The sequence below is a fragment of the Gigantopelta aegis genome, chromosome 6 (genome assembly GCF_016097555.1).
Source record: "Gigantopelta aegis isolate Gae_Host chromosome 6, Gae_host_genome, whole genome shotgun sequence".
Taxonomy (NCBI): Eukaryota; Metazoa; Mollusca; class Gastropoda; order Neomphalida; family Peltospiridae; genus Gigantopelta; species Gigantopelta aegis.
Window position 1 is genome coordinate 18207933 of NC_054704.1, and position 25589 is coordinate 18233521.

At 37.6% G+C, this 25589-nt stretch overlaps 2 protein-coding genes across 2 annotated transcripts; both read right to left on the reverse strand.

Annotated features, from left to right (window-relative positions):
- Positions 1-3090: 3090 nt before the first annotated feature.
- LOC121374397 (BTB and MATH domain-containing protein 36-like) lies at positions 3091-3702 on the reverse strand. The gene has a single exon (XM_041501498.1). The coding sequence runs from the start codon at positions 3700-3702 to the stop codon at positions 3091-3093; it is 612 nt and encodes a 203-aa protein (XP_041357432.1).
- A 10321-nt stretch (positions 3703-14023) lies between these two features.
- Positions 14024-21893, reverse strand: LOC121375509. Its single transcript, XM_041502995.1, has 2 exons — positions 21355-21893; positions 14024-15037 (listed from the first exon to the last, which is right to left on the reverse strand). Exons 1-2 carry the CDS (start codon positions 21677-21679, stop codon positions 14211-14213), a joined length of 1152 nt encoding a protein of 383 aa, XP_041358929.1. The 5' UTR covers positions 21680-21893; the 3' UTR covers positions 14024-14210.
- Between the last annotated feature and the right edge of the window lie 3696 nt (positions 21894-25589).

A 25589-nucleotide genomic window follows, 5' to 3' on the forward strand; every position in this document is an offset into this window, starting at 1 on the left:
ATTATGCCGAGGGTATACGAAATGATTCGGGTGAATTACGAAGTATGCCGGAAACTAATTTCAATATAAAATATTTATATAAAATTCGTTTCAAGACGAAAAAAAACCCCGTAATGGTATAGCCATAAAATCTGTTTATACTAGTATACAATCCAGAGTTTATTACTGCACTTTTCCCACTGTTTTTTCAATGTTGAAATAGACCAACAAGTTCGCCTATTGCATAAATAGTCTCGACCGATATTTTTAGAATTTGTATGCTCCCGAATAACGTTATGAAAGGCGAAGTGTAATCGGTCAATATTTAAATTGTTATTTATAGATGAAATGGCACCTGGACATGGGAGTCCACACAATGCTGTTAGATCTACTGGCGAGACCAGTAGAGCTAATTTTAATCAGATTGCCAAATCTGACGCCACAGATCGTTAACAAAAACAAACAAACAATTTTTAAAGTTCATTATAAAAAAGATGATATAGTGACTAGTGCAAATGCAATAAGAAGAAACCTATTACACCTATTCAAAGCAGGCTAACAATGTGTTAATCGTCGATAATTTTGAAATTAACCGTTTTAACACCAAGTACAGGCTACGTTCTAGCCCTATGTCGATCTTACGTCTGGGGGAGGGGGGGGGGGGGGAGGGGCAACTGCCCTTGTGCAGGAGCAAACCCTTAAATTCAGGCAAAAATGATAGATATTCAGGAAAAATATGCTAACCTAAGATCTTTTTATCATGTATTTCCACCATTCTACCCTCAGAATTAGTTGTAATCCATATAAAAAACCTCGTAGTGATTCGTGTGCTGTATGACAGTAATGCTAATGTCAGTAAATATTGTTATTCCGATTCGGGCATTTTCGTTTAATTTGAGTAAAAGCCAGCCTGCTCACCCCACCCCTTAAAAAAATGATAGCCCGTACGCCAATGCTAGTTATTTGCTAGTTATTATAGTGTAATAGTGACATGTATGCAGAAAAGTAGCTCAGCAATGGATTTCTAGATACTGATGGAAAAAAATAAAGGAATTCATGATATTTGAGATGAAATTTATTTCACTAATAACTATTAGAGTAGTTATACCTGAATAAAACACAGAGATGTAATGTGGGACAATATTGCGACATTTAACGTCAGCAGCAATTAACTTTCTGATTCTGTGGATTTGGGTTTTGGTTGCAAAGATAACTCAGTATAAATCGAAGAATGACGAGTAACGAGAAGAAAATAGAGGCTGGTATATTCAGAATGCTTAAATATTTAAATTCGAGATTGCAATTTAAAATCCATTCGATGTTACTATTTATGTCTTCCTTTATTTCTTTCAAACAGTATGGTTTTTGTTGTTGGTTTTTTTCAGGATTAAACAAGATGCACCTGTTCCAAATGGCAAATCTGCGGAAATAAAACAAAAATAGTTGGTTACTAACTGGGAAGCATCTTCTTCAGTGCTGGGGTGTCATTAAAAACATTAATTCATTCCAGACAGATGCATGAATGTTGGTGATAGCGTTTAGGAGAACCAAGTCTGCAACAAAACAGCGTTTTGGATATTTTGGGTTTATATATACATGTGCATTGAAATCTGTGATTCGGATATATAGTGTGCTTGGAACTTATTGGCTGTAACCAAGATGTGACATCATCACCAGAATCAGTGAGTGTTAAACAAACAAACAAATCAATAATAATAAAAAAAAAAAAAACCCAAAACAACAACAAAAAACAAGACAAGACAAGACAACCTGGACTTAGTAACCCCCAAACGTGGATAAAAATTGGCCAGTCAGTTCCAGTGAATAATACAGCATGATCAGATAAGCTGGAAAAAAAGACTACATGTGTATGTGTACAGAAATATGTCCAAATAAGGTCAAAAGGCAAAGATGGTTCTAGTCTAGTATCTGGTCAAAGCAAGTATAAATGGGCTGTCTTAAAGTTACAGAATTACCAATTATTACCTTTTCTTGTGAAATGAAAATATTATACCCACAAAAAATTACTGAAACAATTTTATTTACTATTATTTATAACTTTAGATTATTGTAAAATCCAATAAGGGTGATCAACAGGTTAACTTGTGAAGTCACAGTTGAATTTGAATTGCATCTCCATATTGACAAACAACCGGCTACGAAATTAATGGTTACGCGATGACGATTTTCTATATACTCTTTTGTTTGTCAAAGATTCAGGAAAAAAACCCAACATTATTTACGCCGAATGGGGACACAAAATTAAACTTTTTATATTATTTATTTAATTACGCAAAGATTATATAAGGGATCGATTATTTTGTAGTTAGGCCTATTTATCACAAATAGAAGTAAAAATAGATAAACAAGTCACTTGCAACTTTGAAAATGCACCTTTAATTTATACGAACAATTGTATTCACAATTATGTATTTAGGGCTGTGCAGAAACAAATATTTGGCAACTCGTTGAATGTTTAGTAGATTTGAAACTACATAGGCACATCCATGTAATAACACCATTTACTAATGCAAAACACAACTATAAGTCTACAGTCGTTTAAATGGAGTGTGTGTGTGTGTGTGAGTGAGAGAGAGAGAGAGAGAGAGAGAGAGAGAGAGAGAGAGAGAGAGAGAGAGAGAGAGAGAGAGAGAGAGAGAGAGAGAGAGAGAGAGAGAGAGAGAGAGAGAGAGAGAAAGAGAGAGAGAGAGAGAGAGAGCAACATGAAACAAAACAGCAGCAGCATCGTGTGTTACTACCGTCTCGCTCACAATACTTCGAAATGGTTAAAAGTGTATTTTTAAATAGCAAAGATAATCCAGTATAAATCGAAGAATGGCGAGTAACGAGAAGAAAATAGAAGCTGGTATATTCAGAATGCTTAAATATTAAAACTCGAGATTGCAAATTTAAATTCCATGCAGATGCTATTATAATTATATAGGCCCATGTACAGCATGTTTAAATTTACCAGACAAGTTCATTTATGTGTTGAAAAGTTCAGTTAAGGCAGGAAGCAGTGAACACAATAGAGGACTCACGATACCGTCATGTATTATGCGAACACATATAATTATGTTCCGTATCTTCACTATCTCAAATAACCCCTTACTAAATACTTATTCTTTTAGCATTCTTAGTCTTGTCAGATATGTTTGCCTCTTGTACATCGCTTTGCAATATGGACCATGGATAATAGACCAGTTTTTCAATGGCCATCTTGCAAGCTTCAGCCAAGTTGAAATGATCAGCCAGCTGTAGAAAATGTATGATTTCTCTACAAATCTTGATCACATAACCACGTTTAATGCCTTGACCGTGTTCTTTGTCAATGTGAGTTATTCTTCGTTCGATAAAACAATCACACCTCTTTTTCAGCTGAGTAACCTGGTATTCTTCTGCAAGAGGAAGTACGGCATCCACATTTTCATCCGTTATTTCCGCCAGTGTTGAAGGGTAGATACACTCCAGAAAAAAAAGAAAATCTGTATATTTCTTTCCAGGAAGCGATATTTCCTGTTGTTTCCTTTCTATGAATCCCCCTAAATACATCCTTTCAAACACCGGAGAAGCACAGGACAGAATTATTTTGTTGCAGTAAACGCGGTTTTCTTCCACCAACAAAATTATGTCACTATGAGAACTAGGTTTGCAGAACTCACTAAATCGATCACTCGTGACACCAATACTAGATTTATTAGCCTTTGCCCCTCGCATTGACATTTTTTTTATTGCCTTGGTGTAGTTTTTAATTTTAGATGTACAAATCGCAATCTAATTAAAATTAGCTCCACTATTACATGTGGATCTAACACCAGCCAGTTGGAGCTCATGTCCACCAATCAAAACCTTACTTGCAGAATCATGCCAGTGATTTAAAACTAACAACACTGCGTAGTCCCCAATGTCCAGGTAACATTTCGTCTGTAAATAATAATTTAAATATTGACCAATCACACTTCGCCTTTTATAACGTTATTTGGGAGCATACAAATTCTAAAAATATCGGGCGAGTCTATTTTAGTGGCCGCAGTACAGCGAACCATACCAATACGTATGGGGTGGGTTATCAGTCTTCAATTTTACATTAAAAATTATTTATTTATTTATAAAAAAATCTAACTAAATCATTCTTCAGTTTTACATTACAAATTATTTATTTTATAAAATAAAACATGTTTTAAGGCATTCGTAATTCACACGAAACATGTCGTATACCCTCAGAATAATTCGGAATGTTTTCAAATTATTTTTAAATCACTGGCATTATTCTGCAAGTAAGGTTTTGATTGGTGGACATGAGCTCCAACTGGCTGGCGTTAGATCCACATGTAATAGTGGAGCTAATTTTAATTAGATTGTACAAATCGAAAGTAAAAACACCCAAATGACGTGTTATGGTTGTATTATACCAAATAAAATCCCATACACAAAAATGTTAACAGATATGGTGAGAAGCACTATGTGCAACATATCAGCCAATCTATGACTTTTTCTATAGGGAATAGTATGATCAAAATATGTACATAGCAACGTGCCTTCTGTAAAGGGTGACAAGGAAAGGAAATTTGAAATTTAAATAGCTCAAAGCAAGATTTTATGGTCAGCTAAATTTCTGTGAGCGCATATTTCAAGTCCATGTACCCCACAACCAACGGCCATGATAATTAACAAGACAGCAAAATTGCAAGTGTTATAGATGTAACAATGTTTAAAATATCATAAGTCAAACAGGTTACAATCAATCTTTAATAAACATGCACATTCCCCAAATATCCTAGTGTTTTGGGAAAAACTTTATTTGACGAGTTTTAGCATTTACGTTTAACAATATTCACAACTAAAAATCGAAAATATATTCCTTTCTATTTTGTGTTGCGACGGTGTGTGTTGTTATCACTGCGTTTATAAAAGGAAGCAATAGAAAACTCATTACTATAAGGTTTGGCAATGCTGCTAAGATTGTACAAAGTTATGCTTTCATTATTAACATACAGACTCTTTTAATTTCCAATCTATTACTTTTATGCAAGAACTATATATATATATATATATATATATATCGTTATATAGTGTATGTTTTTTTTGACAGGCTTGTTTTTTTTTTTCACTCATCAGATGTAGATTTAATTACACCGTCAACGGAAAGCTGATGGAATGGACTCTGTGACGTCGAGGTTAGTCAATATAAAGGTGATGTGTGGTATGCGCACAGAAGGTATTTGCGTCTGTGTCGACATGCGATAGTTCATTCTTGGAAGTGTGCTGGTTTGAAATTCCAGAGGTTACATCTTTTGCTCCATTTTGCTTTGGATAAAATATATATTTTTTTTTTAATTTAATTTTTTTTTTTAAATTTTTAATAGGGAAGGGAAAACCAGATACAATTAAACGTATACAAATGTATATGCGATAGAGGAACTGAAATTCCAGATGTCCAGTCATTTATTATGGCCCCCAAAATTGCCTGCCTAAAAAGACTACTATCATGTATGCACTAATTAAAAGTGAAAATGTTTAATACTAGGTGAAATAAAGGAGCTGAAAAATGGAATTTGACTCTATACACATGTATATTGAAAATCATATAATACCACTAATTAAAAATAATTTTTGGAAATATACTATTTTAGCTTGTTGCATATATCTTAAAAATAGGCAAGTGGTAAAGCGTTCGCCTGATGAGCGGTCGGTTTAGGATCGATCCCCGTCGGTGGACCTATTGGGCTATTTCTCGTTCCAGCCAGTGCACCACGACTGGTATATCACAGGCCGTGGTATATGCTTTCCTGTCTGTGGGAAAGTGCATATAAAAGATCCCTTGCTACATTAGGACAAATGTAACGGGTTTCCTCTGATGACTACGTGTCAGAATTCACAAATGTTTCACATCCAATAGCCGATGATTAATTAATCCATGTGCTCCAGTGGTGTCGTTAAACAAGACAAACTTGTTTTTTTATTGCAAACGACGCAAGAGCTGGTGGTAGTGGTGGTGGTATCACAAAGTCGGAATATTAATGTTATTATTAATTGTGCCTAAAATAGACACGTCATACAGTTTCCCAAATCTGACGCCACAGATCGTTGATTAACAAAAACAAACAAACAATTTTTAAAGTTCATTATAAAAAAGATGATATAGTGACTAGTGCAAATGCAATAAGAAGAAACCCCTTACACCTATCCGAAACATACATGTACACGTGCTAAACGTTTGGTGTGTCACTTCCGTATCATGGCCTGTCATGTGACATGGACCCCCATTATCTTGTCGGGTACTCGGGTCCAGGTCGAGTTTGACCCTCGAGTACTCGAGTCCAATATTTTGAGATCGTGGAGGCCCTACTACCCACTGCTCAATTTCCTGCCAATGCTGTCTTGTTTTCTTTTTCACTTCCTCTTTTTGTTATTCAGTTGAGAAAGAGTAACTGTTACTTAACGATTCTATCTGCTACAAGCCCCCTGCACTGGCTCTCGACATCCATTGGCAAAGCTACCTTGGTGATGAAGGCATTATTACAAATATATATATTGCTGCTAATCGGTAGTACATGCTGCGACACAAACGTATGCTCGTTAACCTCTGTCCTACACAGACCGCCATGGGAGCAATGCTCATGATAGGTACTTTAATATTAACTGAATATATACATACCAAAATGCATGTCGATTACAATCTTCATCATTATACCTCAGTTCTTTGGAAAGAAGATATTTCATTTTTGTCTTTGTGATTTTGATATGATCCCTGAGGTTAGAGTGAGATAAGCTAGTTATCATAAGCGTACGAGGCGGGGGGGGGGGGGGGTATGTGGGGGTGGGCATGGGGGAGGGGAAGGGGCAACTGCCCTTGTGCAGGAGCAAACCCTCAAATTCAGGCAAAAATGACAGAGATATTCAGGCAAAATATGCTTACCTGAGATCTTTTTATCATGTATTTCCACCATTCTACCCTGAGAATTAGTTGTAATCCATGTAAAAAACCTCGTAGTGATTCGTGTGCAACCCTATATAGCTGTATGACAGTAATGCTAATGTCAGTAAATTTTGTTATTCCGATTCGGGCATTTTCGTTTAATTTGGGTAAAAGCCAGCCTGCCCACTCCAACCCCTTAAAACAAAATGACAGCGCGTACGCCAATGCTAGTTATTCGCTAGTTATTATAGTGTAATAGTGACATGTATGCAGAAAAGTAGCTCAGCAATCGAATTCTAGATACTATTGAGAAAAAAAAGAGGAATTCATGCTATTTATGTCTTCCTTTCTTTCAAACAGTATATGTTTGTTTTTTGTGTGTTTTTTTTTCAGGATTAAACAAGATGCACCTGTTCCAAATGGCAAATCTGCGAAAATAAAACAAAAATAGTTGGTTACTAACTGGGAAGCATCTTCTTCAGTGCTGGGGTGTCATTAAAAACATTAATTCATTCCAGACAGATGCATGAATGTTGGTGATAGCGGTTAGGAGAACCAAGTCTGCAACAAAACAGCGTTTTGGATATTTTGGGTTTATATATACATGTGCATTGAAATCTGTGATTCGGATATATGGTGTGCTTGGAACTTATTGGCTGTAACCAAGATGTGACATCATCACCAGAATCAAACAAATCAATAATATAAAAAACAACAACCCCAAAACACCAACAAAAAACAAGACAAGACAACCTGGACTTAGTAACCCCAAACATGGATCACAACTGGCCAGTCAGTTCCAGTGAATAATACAGCATGATCAGATAAGCTAAAAAAAAAGACTACATGTGTATGTGTACAGACATATGTCCAAATAAGGTCAAAAGGCAAAGATGGTTCTAGTCTAGTATCTGGTCAAAGCAAGTATTAAATGGGCTGTCTTAAAGTTACAGAATTACCAAATATTACCTTTTCTTGTGAAATGAAAATATTATACCCACAAAGAAATTACTGAAACAATTTTATTTACTATTATTTATAATTTTAGATTATTGTAAAATCAAATAAAGGTGATCAACAGGTTAACTTGTGAAGTCACAGTTGAATTTGAATTACATCTCCATATTGATAAACAACCGACTACTAAATATATTTCCTGTAGTTTCCCTTCTTTGAATTCTCCATAAAACATCCTTTCAAACACCGGAGAAGCAGATGACAGAATTATTTTGTTGCAGTAAATACGTTTTTCATCCACCAACAGAACGATGTCCTTATAAGAACTAAGTTTGCAGAACTCACTAAATTCACTTCTAATGACACCAGCACTATATGTATTTGCTGTTTTACCCCGCAAAGACATTTTTACTGTCTTGGTGTATTGTGTCACTTAATATTTAATTTTAGTTGTACAAAACGAAAGTAGAAACACCCAGATGACGTGTTATGGTTGTACTATACCAAATAAAATCCCACATGTGAAAATGTTAACGCGTGTGGCTAGCAACACTGTGCCACATATTAACCAAACTATGACCCATAAATATGAATACTCAACACCCAAAGTATTAACTGAATAAAAGGAACACTTCTCTGTAGGGAATACTATGAACAAAATATGTACGTACCATCGTGCTTTCTGTAAAGGTGAAAAGGAAATGAAATTTGAAGTTTAAATAGCCCAAAGCACGATTTTAAATTTTTATTATGAGCGCATATTTCAAATCCATGCCACCCCACAAACAACGGGCATGATATATATATTCCAGACATATATATATATATTTAATAATACAATATATAATAATATTTAAAATGTGATAAGTCAAACGTTTTACAGTCAATCTTTAATAAACATGCAAATTCTCTAGTGTTTTGGACAAAAACATATTTTGACACAAATTATAACAAACACGTTTTTAGCATCTCTAAAAGTAATATAAGAAAATTCGAACAAATATTTCAACGATTTTCATAACTAAAAATTGAACAAATATTCCATTCTATTTTATGTTGCTTTTGGTGTGTGTTAGGCCTATCATATTTTTTTATAAAAGAAAATAATAGAAAACTCATTACTTTGAGGCTTGGCCATGCTGTCAATATTGTATAAAGAAATAATATGCTATAAATACCGTAGCCCGAGTACACTGACTGTAAGAGAGCTAGACGGACATTTGGACAGTTAGTTATACGCTCTCATTACAGTCAGATACCAAGCTATGTAATTTTCTTTCATTCGCTGCCCACCAAAGAGTATTCCCGGTTTAGTACCACAACAATCCTATGTTTGACGTCAAATATATTTACGTCGATGATTTTTGAGTTCCTTGATTTAAAAAAGTCCAAATATTAATCACTAATACACACACTATAGAAAGAAACCCGACAGCACCCACATTCAGCTAAGCTTCGGTAAACTTCGGACAGCAGAATTCTAAGTTCGTCGACCTTTATCGTGACGTAGCGTCACATGATCCCACACTCAGTCATTCCGTCTTCCAGGAACCGTCTCATACGATAATACAAGTGCCCGACAATCATCAAAAGAAAAAAGTTTGTTTGTTTAACGACACCACTAGATCACATTGATTCATTATTCATTGGCTATTGGATGTCAAATATTTGGTAATTTTATTATCGTGCTAGAGAGGAAACCCGCTACATTTTTTTCCATTAGTAGCAAGGGATCTTTTATATGCACCATCCCACAGACAGAATAGCACAAATTGGGTTCTGTGGTTCGCTTACGACCCCCAGCCAGTGCACCACGACTGGTATATCAAAAGCCGTGGTATGTACTACCCTGTCAGTGGGATGGTGCATGTGAAAGAACCCTTGCTGCCAATAGAAAAGAGTAGCCCATGAAGTGGCGACAGCGGGTTTCTCTCTCAATATCTGTGTGGTCCTTAACCATATGTCTGACGCCATATAACCGTAAATAAAATGTGTTGAATGCGTCGTTAAATAAAACATTTCCTTCCTTCGCTTACGACCATTATAATCCTTCTGTATAAGCGATGCTATTAGGTGCACAGAACGATTTTTTGTGACAATATGTAATCAAGGTTGGCGATTTCGAAAATATAAAAAACCCGTTTTAGGTGGTATCTGCCACTTACGACCTTCTGGCTCTAACGCGACGAAACATTCCTTTCCTTTTTAGTTTGTATTTTACACAATGTGAAACTGAAATGAAAAATATAAACATGTTTATATTAGCTACACATTTCGATGCGAATCCAACACATGATCAGGCAACAAAACCATTAATATATTCGATATAAATCCGTGGTTACACGTACATCATACAATAAGCTATTTCTCGTTCCAACCAGTGCACCGCGACTGGTATATCAAAGGCCATGGCATGTACTACCCTGTTGAAATTGTGGGATTGTGCATATAAAAGATCCCTTGCTGCTAATCGAAAAGAGTAGCCCATGAAGTGGCGACAGCGAGTTTCCTCTCTCAATATCTGTGTGGTCCTTAACCATATGTCTGACGCCATATAACCGTAAATACAATGTGTTGAGTGCGTCGTTAAATAAAACATTTCTTTCTTTCTTTCATACAATAACTGTATATAAACATTTATATTATTATAATATAGCCTAGAAGGTGATTTTTTTTAAATTCTATATTTTCTTCAAAAAAGAAAGAAAGAATCAAAATGAAGAAAATGGAATTAATTATAATAATGCCGTTGAATGCAGCATTGATACCAGCACCTCCTTGTGATCGGTTTAACAAATACTATTTAATGCCATTTTAACACCTTGCCAACTAATAATGCTTTTTTAATGACTAAAATTACATATCGAATAATTTTTCTTGTTCCGTAAGCTGATAATATATTTTATGTTCGGAAATTACCGCCATAATTTTTATCCTACGTTTTAAGTCCTATTATCACAGCAAATAATGTACATAGAAATCTGACATTTTGTATGGGAACTACATATAAAAGTTATAAAGGTCTGATAACAGATGTATAGAAGACTGATAGTTTTCAGTAGTCATAGTGAATGCCTAGAGACAACTGAAACATCTTTAAAATCCGAAACTTGTCTCGTTTTATAGCTAATGGTATATTGTTTGTGTATCAAATTTGATTATCCATATAGATTATTTCATTTCATTTCAACTTATTTCCGTGCTTATATCCAATTAAGGTTCAAGCACGCTGTCCTGGGTACACACCTCAGCTATCTGGGCTGTCTATCCGGGACAGTGGGTTAGTTGTTAGTTTGTTAGTGGTTAGTGAGAGAGAAGAGGGTGTAGTGGCCTTACACCTACCCATTGAGCCCTTAAGAACTCTCTCTGGGTTGGAACCGGTGCCAGGCTGCGAACCCTGTGCCTACCAGCCTGTAGTCCGATGGCTTAACCACGACACCACCGGGCCGGTCATCTATATAGAAGTCTTTCTTTGGAAATTTATTTTTTAATTATACATGGTTTTAGCACTCGACAGAGGAAAAAAACAAACCAACAACAAAAAACACAACAACAAAAAAAAACCCTATTAAAATAAATTTGTGTGATATTGAATGTAAACTGGGTGTTTTTTTGGTGTCTCAAAAACGGGTATTCGTAAGATAAAATGGCATTTTAACTTGGATTCTTCAGTTGTCTCTGCATATTTAGTTTAACTGCTGGAAACTACCAGCCTGCTATATATGAGAACTTCATAATCTTCTTAGTATTCGTATACAATTTCATATTTTTTATAGATGATTGCCAAATTTGAGCTAAATTTAACACTTACCTTGGTTGACAACATGACCATTTCTTAACGTGTACAGTACATGGAGCCCAAATTTCGGATTTTTTCGTGGATGACTGAGGAATATTCGGTACACATTTCATGTGAATCTAACACTGAAGTGCCTTGGAGACCCTACATATTTGCTGATTTGAGAGGGATTTGCCCAATAGATGTTATTTGGACACACTAGATGTTGCAACCTCTTAATGGTTTCATTTTTACAAAATACCTTTTATATGGATATTCCGCATTATTTTTCGTCTTGGAGCTAGACAGTAGAACTCTCTTTTCCACGGGAGGGGGGATCATTCAATTCGCCTGACCACACCCCCTCCCTGGTTACGGGCCAGAAACTAATTTGCCTGGTAATTAGTAAATAGCTTAACGAAAAGACTGGTTTTCATACAATCTGTAACAGGTCGGCGACGGTCCTAGACAGATCCGTAGCCGGCCCTACACAGGGCCCAATTCCACAAAACACCGTAAGCCTAGTTTTGCACGTAAACGCAAATCTACGACTAAACCACATTTTTTATTACTATTATAGTATAACAAATATATATAGTTAAAAGTACACGTATTTCTTTTTCTTTTGTCCTTAAAATGCTCCATCTTCTGTAATCAATCTGATTAAAATCAGCTCCACTGGCCTATACTATAGCGTGTAGAAATTAAAGACCCGGTGGAGCTGATTTTAATCAGATTGTTCTGCAATGATGTAAATTTCTTCGTGAAATAGATGCCAAACACTGGTAAACGTATGCCAGGTATGACTACTTACTAGTCTTAGACGTAAACTTACGATGTTTTGTGAAATAGGCCCCTAACCGTCTGCTGCCGTCTGCAACTGAGTTCCCATAAACATTTTCTTTCACTTGCATCCGAGGAGTTGCAGATTGTCTGGAAACCAGGACCCATATTCACAAAAAAGTGTAAATTTACGTCTTCGACTAGCACTTACGTGTGCCGTAGATTTACGTTTACATGCAAGAAGCACCTTATTCTCAAAGATGGTCGTAAATGTAAACGTAACTTAGTTGGACGTAAATCTACGATTTAACATTCTCACTGGAGTAATTAATAAAAACACATTAGAAACGATGGCTACCGGGTAAATAACAAATGCGCAAAACGCAATTTTGTTTGTCGTCTGCTAACAATAACATTGCGAACAGTGAACCATGGCATTTTGGTATTGGTGGAGATCCGCGTTTTGGTACGAACTTGAGGACATTTCTTAAAAAGGAAAAGATAACTCAGTAGAAATTGGCCAAGTCGAAAACATCCGTTCGATCACGAACAAAAATATGTTCAATCCGCGGGCGTTCGCCATAGCAAACTGCTTCATGTATTGGAAATGCTGCTAGTTTCCGTAAATAATAGTAAATAACGGCGATCGTTCTTGATTTATTATATGTACACAACTTACGTGCAGCGTTAGTTGCAACCTGAGGCACTCTTCTATTTACGTCCAACTTTACACGTAACTTACGTTTTCGTTGTTTCGTGAATAGCTCTTCATTCGTAGATTTACGTTTACGTGTAAAACTAGGCTTACGATATTTTGTGAATATGGGTCCTGAGCCGTCGTCCTTGGTACATACCTGTTCACTGTTTGGACAAATTGTGTTAGTTAAAAAAGTTTATTTTGTTTAGCGACAACAGTAAAGCACATAGATTTATTAATCATCGGTCATTAATTTTGACATGTAGTCTTAGAGAGGAAACCCGCTACATTTTCCATTAGTAGCAAGGGCTCTTTTATATGCATCATCCCACATACAGGATAGCACATACCCATACCACGGAATTTGATATACCAGTCGTGGTGCACTGGCTGGAACTAGAGCTATCCCAATGGGCGAGCGCTGTAAATTGGGTTAGTGTCGACATATATACATTCAGGATTCCTTTTGAACCAGTTATTTGACAAGTGAAAGAAAAATATGCACGACATTATTATTTTTAAATATAATATTTAAAAAGTAAATTATGAGCCATTAGAAAGATTGAAATGATTTGAATACGCAGACATTCATATTTCCAGGGGTGGATTCAGTGAATAGTTTGCGAGGGAGGGACTGACGGAAAAAGGACACATGGACCAACACGTCTCCTACCCGCCCACCACCATTAGATCATCCTTCGTATTCCCAGCAAAAGATGGAAGTATATTGTAAGTTTAATTCTTAAAAAGGAGATAGTAGCCAAATATATACTACAATGGCTACTCAGAATGTATATTATCTTTAATGGTTGTTTATGATGCAAACATTCAGTATAGTATTGCCATATACCTTTCATGACACTAAAAAAGTAAACAACTCTATGAGACTAAAATATCTGGAAACCCTCTGTAAATTCTAAAATTACATTTATTTTTGTACAGTTTACATAACATTTTCAAAATAAAAATATCCTCGTTATCTGTGGGTGGTGAGAGTAAATACGTTTTAAAAAACTATGTAAAATTGTTCCTTAAAACTTGTACTTGATGTCAGTCCACCTGCCACACTACATAAAGGTATGCTGTTTGGTTTTGTCTTACAAATAAATATAGGTCTGCGTTATTCCCAAGCGAGCACTACTTCGAGCGCTTGGTGGGTCCAAATCGCCATTTTCCTCACAGTAACTTTTATCGCGTAACGTTTCCGAATATCTTTGAGCAAATTTATACTTAAACTTTATATCCTTTTGGAATACGCTGCCTTTAGACTTGCACGTCTGAATGGCGCTTTTCACGATGGGCAAGTGCATCAAGTCGCTGTTGTTGACAGCAAGTTCAAACTGAAGAGGGGACGACAAGGGGAATTCCCAGATGATGAAGTGAGGCCCGTACAGACTACATGCCATGACGGTGGTTTCGTGGAAAGAATCCAGAAGGGTGAACAGCCCTGAGAATGAGGTCAACCGCGGCTTGGAGCCGCCGTACACGTATCTGACCACGAGCGGATACTTCTGCGTCGCGATGATGTCATCACTTCTGGAGGAGAGCGTCCCCTTGTCGTTGGGATTGGTGAGGATCTCGACGAACTCTCCTCGCTGGGAGAGCGGTAACAGCAGCGTGTTCTGTCGCTCGTCGTGACACTTGAGGTAAAACACGTCCATCGTGGCGTGTTCCGCCATCTTGAATAGCTTCGATTCCTGCTTCACCCTGGCCGTCCCCTTGATGACCCGCTCCACGATGAAGAGGTTGCCGGGCGCGTATTCCAGTCTCGGGTAGTCATTGCTGTTCTTGTCATTGGCGACCTTGAAAGCCGTCATCAAGGTCAGGTTGAGAAATGCGGGAAGTTTGTAGTTCGCTACAGACTCGATAGACGGGTGAACAGAATGGTCCTTCGCTGTTCTTGAGCGCAGCCGAACAAAGTGTCCTGCAAAAATGAATAAATTACTAATAAACAAACAAACAAATGAATAAATAAGAAATGGTATGTTATGTTTTATCTAGGTATATGAAAGTGTAATACGTAGTAATCTGGACAACAAAAAAACACCCAAGCGTGTAGTTATACACAAGGTAGAGCCCAAAGGACAATATAATGATTTATTATATTTGAATCACTGTGAGGTACCTCGTCTATAGAACAGCCACTCTCCATTAGCATACCACACCAAGACTGGCTTGACAAATGTCAAACTGCACAAGACGAGCTTAATGGACATTTTGAAGGTATGCACTCGTAAAGCTTTGTTATATCCATGATATTGGCATATTCAGCATATTATACTCAAAGGCAAAAGTTATTGTGACATGGATTGTTTGGAGTATTAAATTTGTAAACCAGAGAAAATGTGCATGAAACAGCTCAAAGAAATGCAACAAAGCAGTTGTTGCAGCGATTGCATGCTTTGTGCAAGAAACATGGAATATTCGGGAGAAATGCTGTCCAGTGTTCACCATAAAAGGCTAGACATTCAGTCGCAAATCATTGCTACTCTGTGCAGCCTTCAGTGAAAATGACAGATGACGAGTCATAGGGATGCTTGATTCTGGGACCTCGCAGCGTGACGTTGAACGTCAAGTCAACGTCCACAGAAACACCATATGACACTTATGGCAACGATATCAACAAAACAACCAGATCAGGGACCATCCCGGTAGCGATCGACCACCCGTGACAACCCCTCGCCAAGACACATGGATCCGAACCACACATCTGCGAAACCGGTTCCAGTCAGCAACCCTCACAGCCCGTACCATTCCTTTCTCCGGCGTTTAGTGGCCTTAATGAGACGACGGTGCCAGGCCTGTATCAATGCTCAAGGTGGACACACTCGCTACTGTCTGTGTGAACTTCGTTTTGGACCCCCTCTAGTGATGTGGCTCATTGGCAGGTACGCCCTCTTCATGAACTATTGCTCGTTTCCATACCTTCGGACGTTTCTCTTTCCATGTTATAACGTTTCATACACGGCAGTAAAAACATCATCAATTATCTTTATCTTTTGTGTGTCACAATAACTTTTGCCTTTTAGTATATATAAGATTAGTGTACCCCATGTGCACGACGTCAGCTAGTTTTACCCCTCAGTTACGCATGCGTTGCTTAGACAAGCCAGACAACTGAGTTGCGGGAACAAGATATGTGAATTAAGATGGCTGTAAACACGAAACTAAGTGAATATGTGTCATCAGTGTCGTGCCTTTCTAGAGCTTTCGATGCTATTTACATTTCTCTATGAGAAACATTCTAATGTAGTCCCTTACTAATAGCACCCATCGACTAAATGCTGAGAAGTCCTATTAAAATGTTTAACCTTTGCTTTGGTTCACTGAACACCAAACTTTAATAAACAATTTAATGTCAATATTGCTAGTATTTTGAAAGGCGACGCTCTGCTACTGAATAAAGCCAAAGTTCTTTCAAAGTAAAGTTTAAACGAGTTACATTTAAGACCTGTCTGAACATTCGAAGTGTTAGCATATATACAGCCAGAATCCACTATTGTATACCAAATCGAATCCACTTACCGACTTTGTAGATGGTTGTATAAGATATACATATAATAATATATTAAGTTATACTGGTACTCATTTATGAAGTATATAGTTGAATGTTGATTCTCCAGGGCACAAATAGCAGTAATCACTATATGGTTTTATGTAAACAATGGTTAAGCATTTATAACAAATTTGAAACCCCAAATCGGCTTAAATGATCATTCTTTAAAGTACATGTATATACAAAAGCGATTTTCAGGTGTATAAGAATAATTCGCGGTGAATGACTTGATATAAACATATTTGACCTCCCCACCATCTCTCCCTACTTTCACCTCTCATTCTCGCTCCATGCCCTCTCTCTGGATATTTATGCAGGCGCGTATGCAGGTATTTTAGCGGAAGGGGGTTGGGGGAGGGTCGAGACTGGCGACCGACGTTTATGGAGTTAGGGTCGAGTCATGCTCCCACGGAAAATATATTCAGAAATTGTTTTTATTTGCTTGAGAAGGGAGGGGTTTCGGCCCTCGAAACCCTTTCCCTGCATACGCGCCTGTTGTGTATATGTCTATGCGTTTGTGTATCTGTAGAGAGTGCGAAGGCGGACCCAGTAAATAGTTTATTGAGGTTGTGTGTATGTCTATGCGTTCGTGTATCTGTAGAGAGTGCGAAGGCGGACCCAGTAAATAGTTTACTGAGGTTGTGTATGTCTATGCGTTCGTGTATCTGTAGAGAGTGCGAAGGCGGACCCAGTAAATAGTTTATTGAGGTTGTGTATATGTCTATGCGTTCGTGTATCTGTAGAGAGTGCGAAGGCGGACCCAGTAAATAGTTTATTGAGGTTGTGTATATGTCTATGCGTTCGTGTATCTGTAGAGAGTGCGAAGGCGGACCCAGTAAATAGTTTATTGAGGTTGTGTATATGTCTATGCGTTCGTGTATCTGTAGAGAGTGCGAAGACGGACCCAGTAAATAGTTTATTGAGGTTGTGTATGTCTATGCGTTCGTGTATCTGTAGAGAGTGCGAAGGCGGACCCAGTAAATAGTTTATTGAGGGAACCAAGGGCAAAAGGGCACATGGACCAACTCCCTGAAATGGCAATGGCGTAGCCAGCATGAGGTAGACGAGACGCTTTCCCCGTCTGGAATTTCCCCAGATTTATTTTATTTTTCCAATGACACTGATATTTATTTTACAGGTCTGGGTTTGCCTCGGTGGTTTTTTCTCACTGGCTACACCCCAGAATGGTAACCCGTTGAAAATTGTAAACAACTTGTTAATGGTGAGTGGGGGTAGGGGCACTTTAAATTTAAGTATTTAGTGCGGGGACATGTTTTATGCAAACAGAAAGAAACATTACATTTGCGATATTTATACTTCATTATGAGAGTATTTCTTACGCTCTACGCGGTGCTTGGTGAAGCACGTGACGGGATTACAAGAAGCAGCTTATCCCGCCTTTGAAATGGAACTTTTGTATTATAGTATCAGACTGCTTACACTTTTCTTCTGGAACTATGTCATTTTTGTGTTACCAAATTCCAGTTCATGATGTGAATCGTTCAAGCGAAATAATAAACAAGCGCTATTTGACTTTTCCATACTTGTGTAATGGATTTACAACACGCACCACAGTAAATTCAATGCAGTATTTAAACACTACATGTGCATGAGCATGTGGACCTGACCCCCCATCACAACTTTGTTTTTAATACACCACCGTTTATATTTGCCTGACGGTCCATAACATGACTCATAGTCAGTATAGGTGCCCCCCCCCCCCCCCCAATACCCTCAATATAAAGGTGACTATTTGTGAAACTCTGACACTCAGTGTTTTATCCCCAAAGTTAAAGTTTGTTTAACGACATCACTAGAGCACATTCATTTATTAATCATCGACTATTGGTCATAGTATTGGATGTCAAACATTTAGTAATTTCGACATATACAGTGAGACCTCAATAATCCGGACAGTGTGTTTTTTCTAAAAGTGTCCAGTTTAACGAATTTTCGTTCTACTGAATCATTCCGGAAAACTTATTTCCCTTGAATGGCAAACTAATAAAATGATTTTAAGCAACAAATACAGATTTGTATAAACTTTTTTTTATATATCAAAACATATCTATTTTAAGAAACAGTTCAAACAAATCATTTCTTATCTAGATTTTGAATTATAAAATGTATTTGTACCGACATTTTTCTTTCAATTTAAAGGCTGTACTTTTGTGACATTTTTATTTCTTGCGATTAGTGTAAAAATAATATACAGTTACTTTTTACCAATAACAACTGGTCTTAATTTTATTAATTGCATTTTAGTCTTGGAGAGAAAACCTGCTACATTTTCCCACTAGTACCAACGGATCTTTTACATGCACAGACAGGATAGCACATACCATGGCCTTTGATATACTAGTCGTGGTGCACTCGCTGGACCAAGAAATAGCCCAGTGGGCCCACTGACGGTGATAGAACCCAGACCGACCGCGCATCAGTTGAGCGCGTTTTAGCCCAAAATCAAATAAAGTAAACACTACGTACAGAATTTCTGATAGCTAATGGCGCTTTTTTGGCATTTTAAACATGACAAAATTTTGAGTTTCTCACTTGGACTAACTTTGCACATGTTATCGAATCAATACTACTAATCTACTGTTCTCTGCCCCCCCCCCCACCCCCCTGATATTCAGGGCCGTAGCTAGGATTTTTTGTTGGGGGGGGGGGGGGAGCAACTGAGTAGTTAATAGTCTAAAACTCCTTAAGAAGTTTCTATAATGCTTTCCGGATTTTTTCGGGGGAGGGGGGGGGGGCTGCCCCCCTTGCCCCCCGCTAGCTACGGCCCTGGTATTACAGGTATATTACATGTACATAGATTAATCAATTTTTTTCAATTTTGAGAAGTGTTTTAATTTGTTTGTTCCTTTATTTATTTGAAGACGCGAGTGTAATTTGTAGTAATCCTGTCTGTAGACCAGTTTAGCACATCATAACATGTTTACAAATAGTATTAGAATACTACCCCCCCCCCCCAACCTCTACCTAAACCAGACGGCAGTGATACCCACCCAGCCACCATCCGCTTCCAAATGTGTTTTAATGGACTATGTTTTAATTGTAATCTAGCTACAGCTGAGAGCACACAGAATCTGACACGTATGTTTGTTTTGTAATCCCCTAAAAGCCGATTTAGTTCATTGAACCACTGATACACGTTCCATTTATGCTTACACCTGACGGGTGTCTTGGAAATGAGTGACTGAATATTAATTTGACATCTGTACCAGAAACATACTCGGTTCAACACTCTTGCTGCTACAAATAAAGGATTTCATACACCTTTTTTTCGCCCTGTCTTGAACAGACCTCTCTGGCAAAGTCAGAAATTATGCCCACGACAGGCGTGCTTCAACAATTCTCTGATGGAAGCATGTCAAAATGACCCACACCTCCACCCCACCTCTTTCGCTATCAAGCAAAATAATAGTAGACCTATTTTAGACAAGATCTGCATAATTCAGCCTAAAAAAAAAATATTTGATGCAGAAAAAACCAACAAGCTATATTAAGTACTGTGCTGTGGTTCTAGACTGTCATTACATCAATAGTTAATGTATTCTCGGGAAAAAGACGTAAACCGTAAATATATATGAGCTGGAATCGCACTGATATGTGCTCCTGAAAGGGATATACCCTAGTTTTTAATAACAGAAATCATACTTTACTCAGATTTTGTTTAGATTATCCATTTCCGTACATTCGAAGTGTTTTGGTCATCCTAGTGTTTTTAATATCACAAAATGCATTTCTCATATTTTTTAAAACGCATGTGCGACTGAGAAGTAACAGCTATGGAGTCCAGTTTTAATCTATTTTTAGAGGGTATTTCACCATTTCAAAGTGACAGACTCATGTTTCACTCAATTGTAATTTTATCCAAATGTGTTACAGGTTTGTAGATTAATTAAACTTAGTGTTAATTTTCACAGGTTGAAACTAGGGTATGTCCCTTTAAAATTAATTTATTCATGCCACCTCTATAAATATCCAGTAAACACAGAATATTTCTGGGCGGTCTTTTGGCTTCAATACAATACTTAATTAATTTCCTGGGCCCATATTTTCGAAGCTATCTTAGCCTACGAAATCGTGAAATCATCGTAAGCTATGACGTCACTATGGCGTGCGCTGTAGTGACGTCACAACCTACGACGGTTTTACGATTTCGTAGCGCTAAGATGGCTTCGAAAATAGGGCCCCAGGTGTTTATTTAATGATGTACTCTTTCCTTGGTTGGGATTTTTAATCCAGATACCGACTCCAAACCCTGAATGAGTGCTCCGCAAGACTCAATGGGTAGGTGTAAACCACTTGCACCGACCAGTGATCCATAACTGGTTCAACAAAGGCCATGGTTTGTGCTATCCTGCCTGTGGGAAGCGCAAATAAAAGATCCCTTGCTGCCTGTCGTAAAAGAGTAGCCTATGTGGCGACAGCGGGTTTCCTCTAAAAAAATAATCTGTATGGTCCTTAACCATATGTCTGACGCCATATAACCGTAAATAAAATGTGTTGAGTGCGTCGTTAAATAAAACACTTCTTTCTTTCTTTCCTTGGTAATCTTCATATAGTAAAGTAATATTTATATGGCCAGAATAAATTTATCTTAAATGCCCATATTATTCATGCTTTAAAATTAAATTTAAAATAACTTTTAGTTTACCGTATCAGCTTAACATTACCTTCATAATCTTCAGGGATGACAACAGTTTCATCAGTTTCGGCATATCTGTGGTTGGTTCTGTTCCATAGAACGTTTCGAGCCAGAAGCTTACGTATGGAGCGGTTGTCAAACAAGAGCATGGGCTGACCCAGGTTGACGGGTAGGGGGTTGCGGTGCTTTGTAAACAGCGTCTGGACGTTGCAGCGCGCCACACGAGGAAGGGGGAACTGCTCAATAAGGCTCTCCAGAGAATAGCTGTACAAGCTCCATTTTGCCTTGGTTTCTTCCGTTCCCAGACGTGATCCTACTCTCTTCGCGCTATTGCTCTTATCTCGGCTGCTCATGCTAGCAAAGTTACGTTATCCTAGTGTTAGAATACACGCATCCCAATGACTTCACGATCCAGACTTACATATAGTGCTGTACCATTCAATCACGACTTGATGCAAATACGTTTAAGTTTCAAGATCTCAGAGATTTGTCTAACATCTAACATTCAAGAAGGAACAAGCAAAATGCTGCTACCAAAACCTGTTTTTTGTTCTCTGTTCGGGACTTAGCACGCTTGGTTTGTTTTGATCAAAGAGCTAATTACGCCACCAGATTTCAAGGTGAGTTAGTTACGTTGTTATTGGCGGTCCACCGACCGTGGAATCCACGGTCTAGTGCACCACAGGGCATACCGGTGGTTACCTCATAATACATCCTTGTCGCCGGGTGCATTACGTGCAGCTAGACTCTGGTATCTTGCATACCAAATACGATAATATTTTAGCAATTTATCTGTGATTCATTTCGCTGGTATTTTTTCATTACACACACATACACATATACACAAAAACACACAGTTTTTAATTCTCCGCGGCAGTTTTGTGCTACGGACATTTTCTTAAATATACATATATGTATATTGTATGCATGTCACGTTTGACTAGTATATGTAAAGATATAAACGCACGGGAACAGGAGATAAAAGTCGTTTTTGACCTTAGGAATTATCTCTCATGCCGTTGCTGGGACTCGAACTTTAGGCACCGAATTGCCAGCAATTCCCAGATAACCACTCGGCCACCGATACTTTCAATTCAGTTAACCGATGATATACGTGGGGCCTACAGACCACGTGGTCGGCCCTTAACGTACATGAACTTCAATGTATGTACATTGTATGTATTTTTATATTTTGAATATCTCTATTGTACGTATGTCGGGTTTTGACTTAAACATACATATATTCAATGACGCACTGGCACAGGGGATATTAAAATCCTTTATTGCCTTCACAAATTTTCTCATGCCATTACCGAGACCCGAACCTGTGGCTCCCAATCGCCCGCAGTTGTTGGGCCGGAACGCTACCAGTCGGACCAACTACGTTCCACAAAAATAGAACGATCGTTAGTCGACCATATTCGTACCGGTCCAACAACCACGCGGTTCTAAGACCCCATGGCTTGGCAACGTTTGACTTACATGCAGATGTGGACAGACCTGGCACTGGCTATATATGTATTTTTATATTTTTAATATCTCTATGTATGTCGGGTTTTGACGTAAACATACATATATTCAATGACGCACTGACACGGGAGATATTAAAATCCTTTATTGCCTTCACAAATTTCCTCATGCCGTTACCGAAACCCGAACCTGTGGCACCCAATCGCCACAGTATGTATGTATGTATGTATGTATGTATGTATGTATGTATGTATGTATAAATATCTATACAGTGAAACTCCTCTAAACCGGACACCCAAGGAGCCAAGTAAAAATTCATGTTTAAAGAGGTGTCCGGTTTAGAGAGGTTCTCTTATGTACAGATATTTAAAAAGGGACCATTAAAAATGTCCGGTTTTGAGGGAATTCCTGTTTACAGAGGGTCCGGTTTTGTGAGGTTTCACTGTATATTGTATGTATGTATGTATGTATGTATGTATGTATGTATGTGTGTGTGTGTGTGTGTGTGTGTGTGTGTGTTTGTATGTATGTATATATGTATGTATGTATGTGTGTGTGTGTGTGTGTGTGTGTGTGTATGTATGTATGTATGTATGTGTGTATGTGTGTGTGTGCTTGTGTACGCGCGCGCGTGTGTGTGTTTGTTTGTATGTTTGTATGTATGTATGTATGTATGTAAGGAGAAACCAACCGTCTACAAAGAGAACTGAAAGAAAGTAAGCTAATTAAAATATTAAAACCATCCTGTATCATTGACAACTGGACAGTCGATGACGTGAAGATATATGACGTCGAAACTGGAAATAAATAGGCCTATTAACAATTAGTCATGTATAAAATAACAATAATTAACAATATCAATAATTTTATTTGTCAAAAAGAAAAAAGAAGAAGAAGAAGAAGAAAAAAGAAGAAGCAACGTATTTCACAATATAAAACATTGATTTTGAAATTTTTGAAAAAAAAAGAGAGTTAAAGTTACTTTTGTTTAACACCACTGGTGCACATTGATTTATTAAAGAGATATACCCTAGTTTCGACCCGTGAAAATTAACACTAAGTTTATTCAATCTACAAACCTGTAAGACATTTGGATAAAGTTACAATTGAATGAAACATGAGTCTGTGACTTTGACATGGTGAAATACCCTCTAAAAATAAACTAAACCTCGACTCCATAACTGTTACTTCTCAGACGCACGTGCGTTTTTAAAAATATGAGAAATGCATTTTGTGATATTAAAAACACCAGGATGTCCAAAAACACTTCGAATGTACGAAAATGAATAATCTAAACAATAAAATCTAAGTAAATTATGATTTCAGTTATCAAAAACGGCTCTAATAGTAAACATTATACCTTAGTGTTTAAAAACTAGGGTATGTCCCTTTAATGATCGGCTATTGGATTCCAAACATTTGGTAATTTTGACATCTAGTCTTAAAGACGAAATTTGCTGCATTTTTCCACAAGAGATCTTTTATATGCACCATCCCACAGACAGGATAGCACATACCTCGGCGTTTGATTAATCAGTTGTGGCGCAATGGCTGAAACAAGAAGTAGCCCACTGGACCCACCGACAAGGATCGATCCTAAACCAAATGCGCATTAGGCGAACGCTTTACCACTGATCTTTGCCCCGTCCCGCCCTTTCAATTATATAAAGTAATAACATAATCTGATTAAAATTAATTCCACTGGTTAATAACTATTACCTGTAGACCAGCTGAGCTAATTTCAATCAGATTGGTAATAACACTGACATGTTATTACAAATACCATATATTTAACGACATTGCTAAAATTGCCATACAGTTAACGACATGGAACAGGTGTAACTGTTTTATAATGAATATATACCAATACCAGGCTTCGGTGGTGTCGTGGTTAAGCCATCGGACATAAGACTGGTAGGTACTAAATTCGCAGCCAGGTACCGGCTCCACCCTCTTTTTTTCTCACTAACCACTATCAGCTAACAACTAATCTACTGTACTGGTCAGATAGCTGAGGTGTATACTCAGGACAGCGTGCTTGAACCTTAATCGGATATAAGCTCGAAAATAAGTTGAAATGAATGAATGAATTGTTCTGTAGTACGGGTCTATAGTGTTTATACCTTTGGTCTTTGGTCAGCACACTTATTCGAGATACAGACAATTTGTCAATCACGGTTTAGTGATAAAGTTCATTCACAGAAGGTTTCAGCGTGCTAAAACATCTTGATTGTTTCATAAATCAGTAACAGCCTTTCAAGGTAAGTATTAAAAAATATACTAACGGTCACATATATTTTTGTCCAGGGAAAAAGTTAGATTTAGAGCTCGCAAATGAAGCGTTAGTGTAGGTGTGTGGGGTGGGGTGGTGTGGGGGTAGGGATATGCTCCCCGGAAACAAAAGATTCTCAGACGCCTTTTGAGGGAAATTTAATGTTATATTGTTGCATGATGAATTTAAAACCGGAATGAAGTGATTCAAAAGGGTTGTTTTCAGGGGTGCACCGATCTGATGCCTTGTACCTCATAGCTCTTATCCCAAAATGAACGGTTTCTTTCAATTTTATCCATTAAACATTTATTAACTGTTACACGCACATTAATTAGCCTAGTATTATAATATTTGGTGATTAATGTCGAACAAATAATGCTAGACGATCTGGAATTCAGGATCCTTAGCAAACTTTGAACAGAACAAATTTACTACACTCCGGCCGTTCTGCAACGGCGTAAGAGGAACATACATAGTTTGATTTTGACAAGATGGTTTACAGGAGGATACAAGTAATAGGA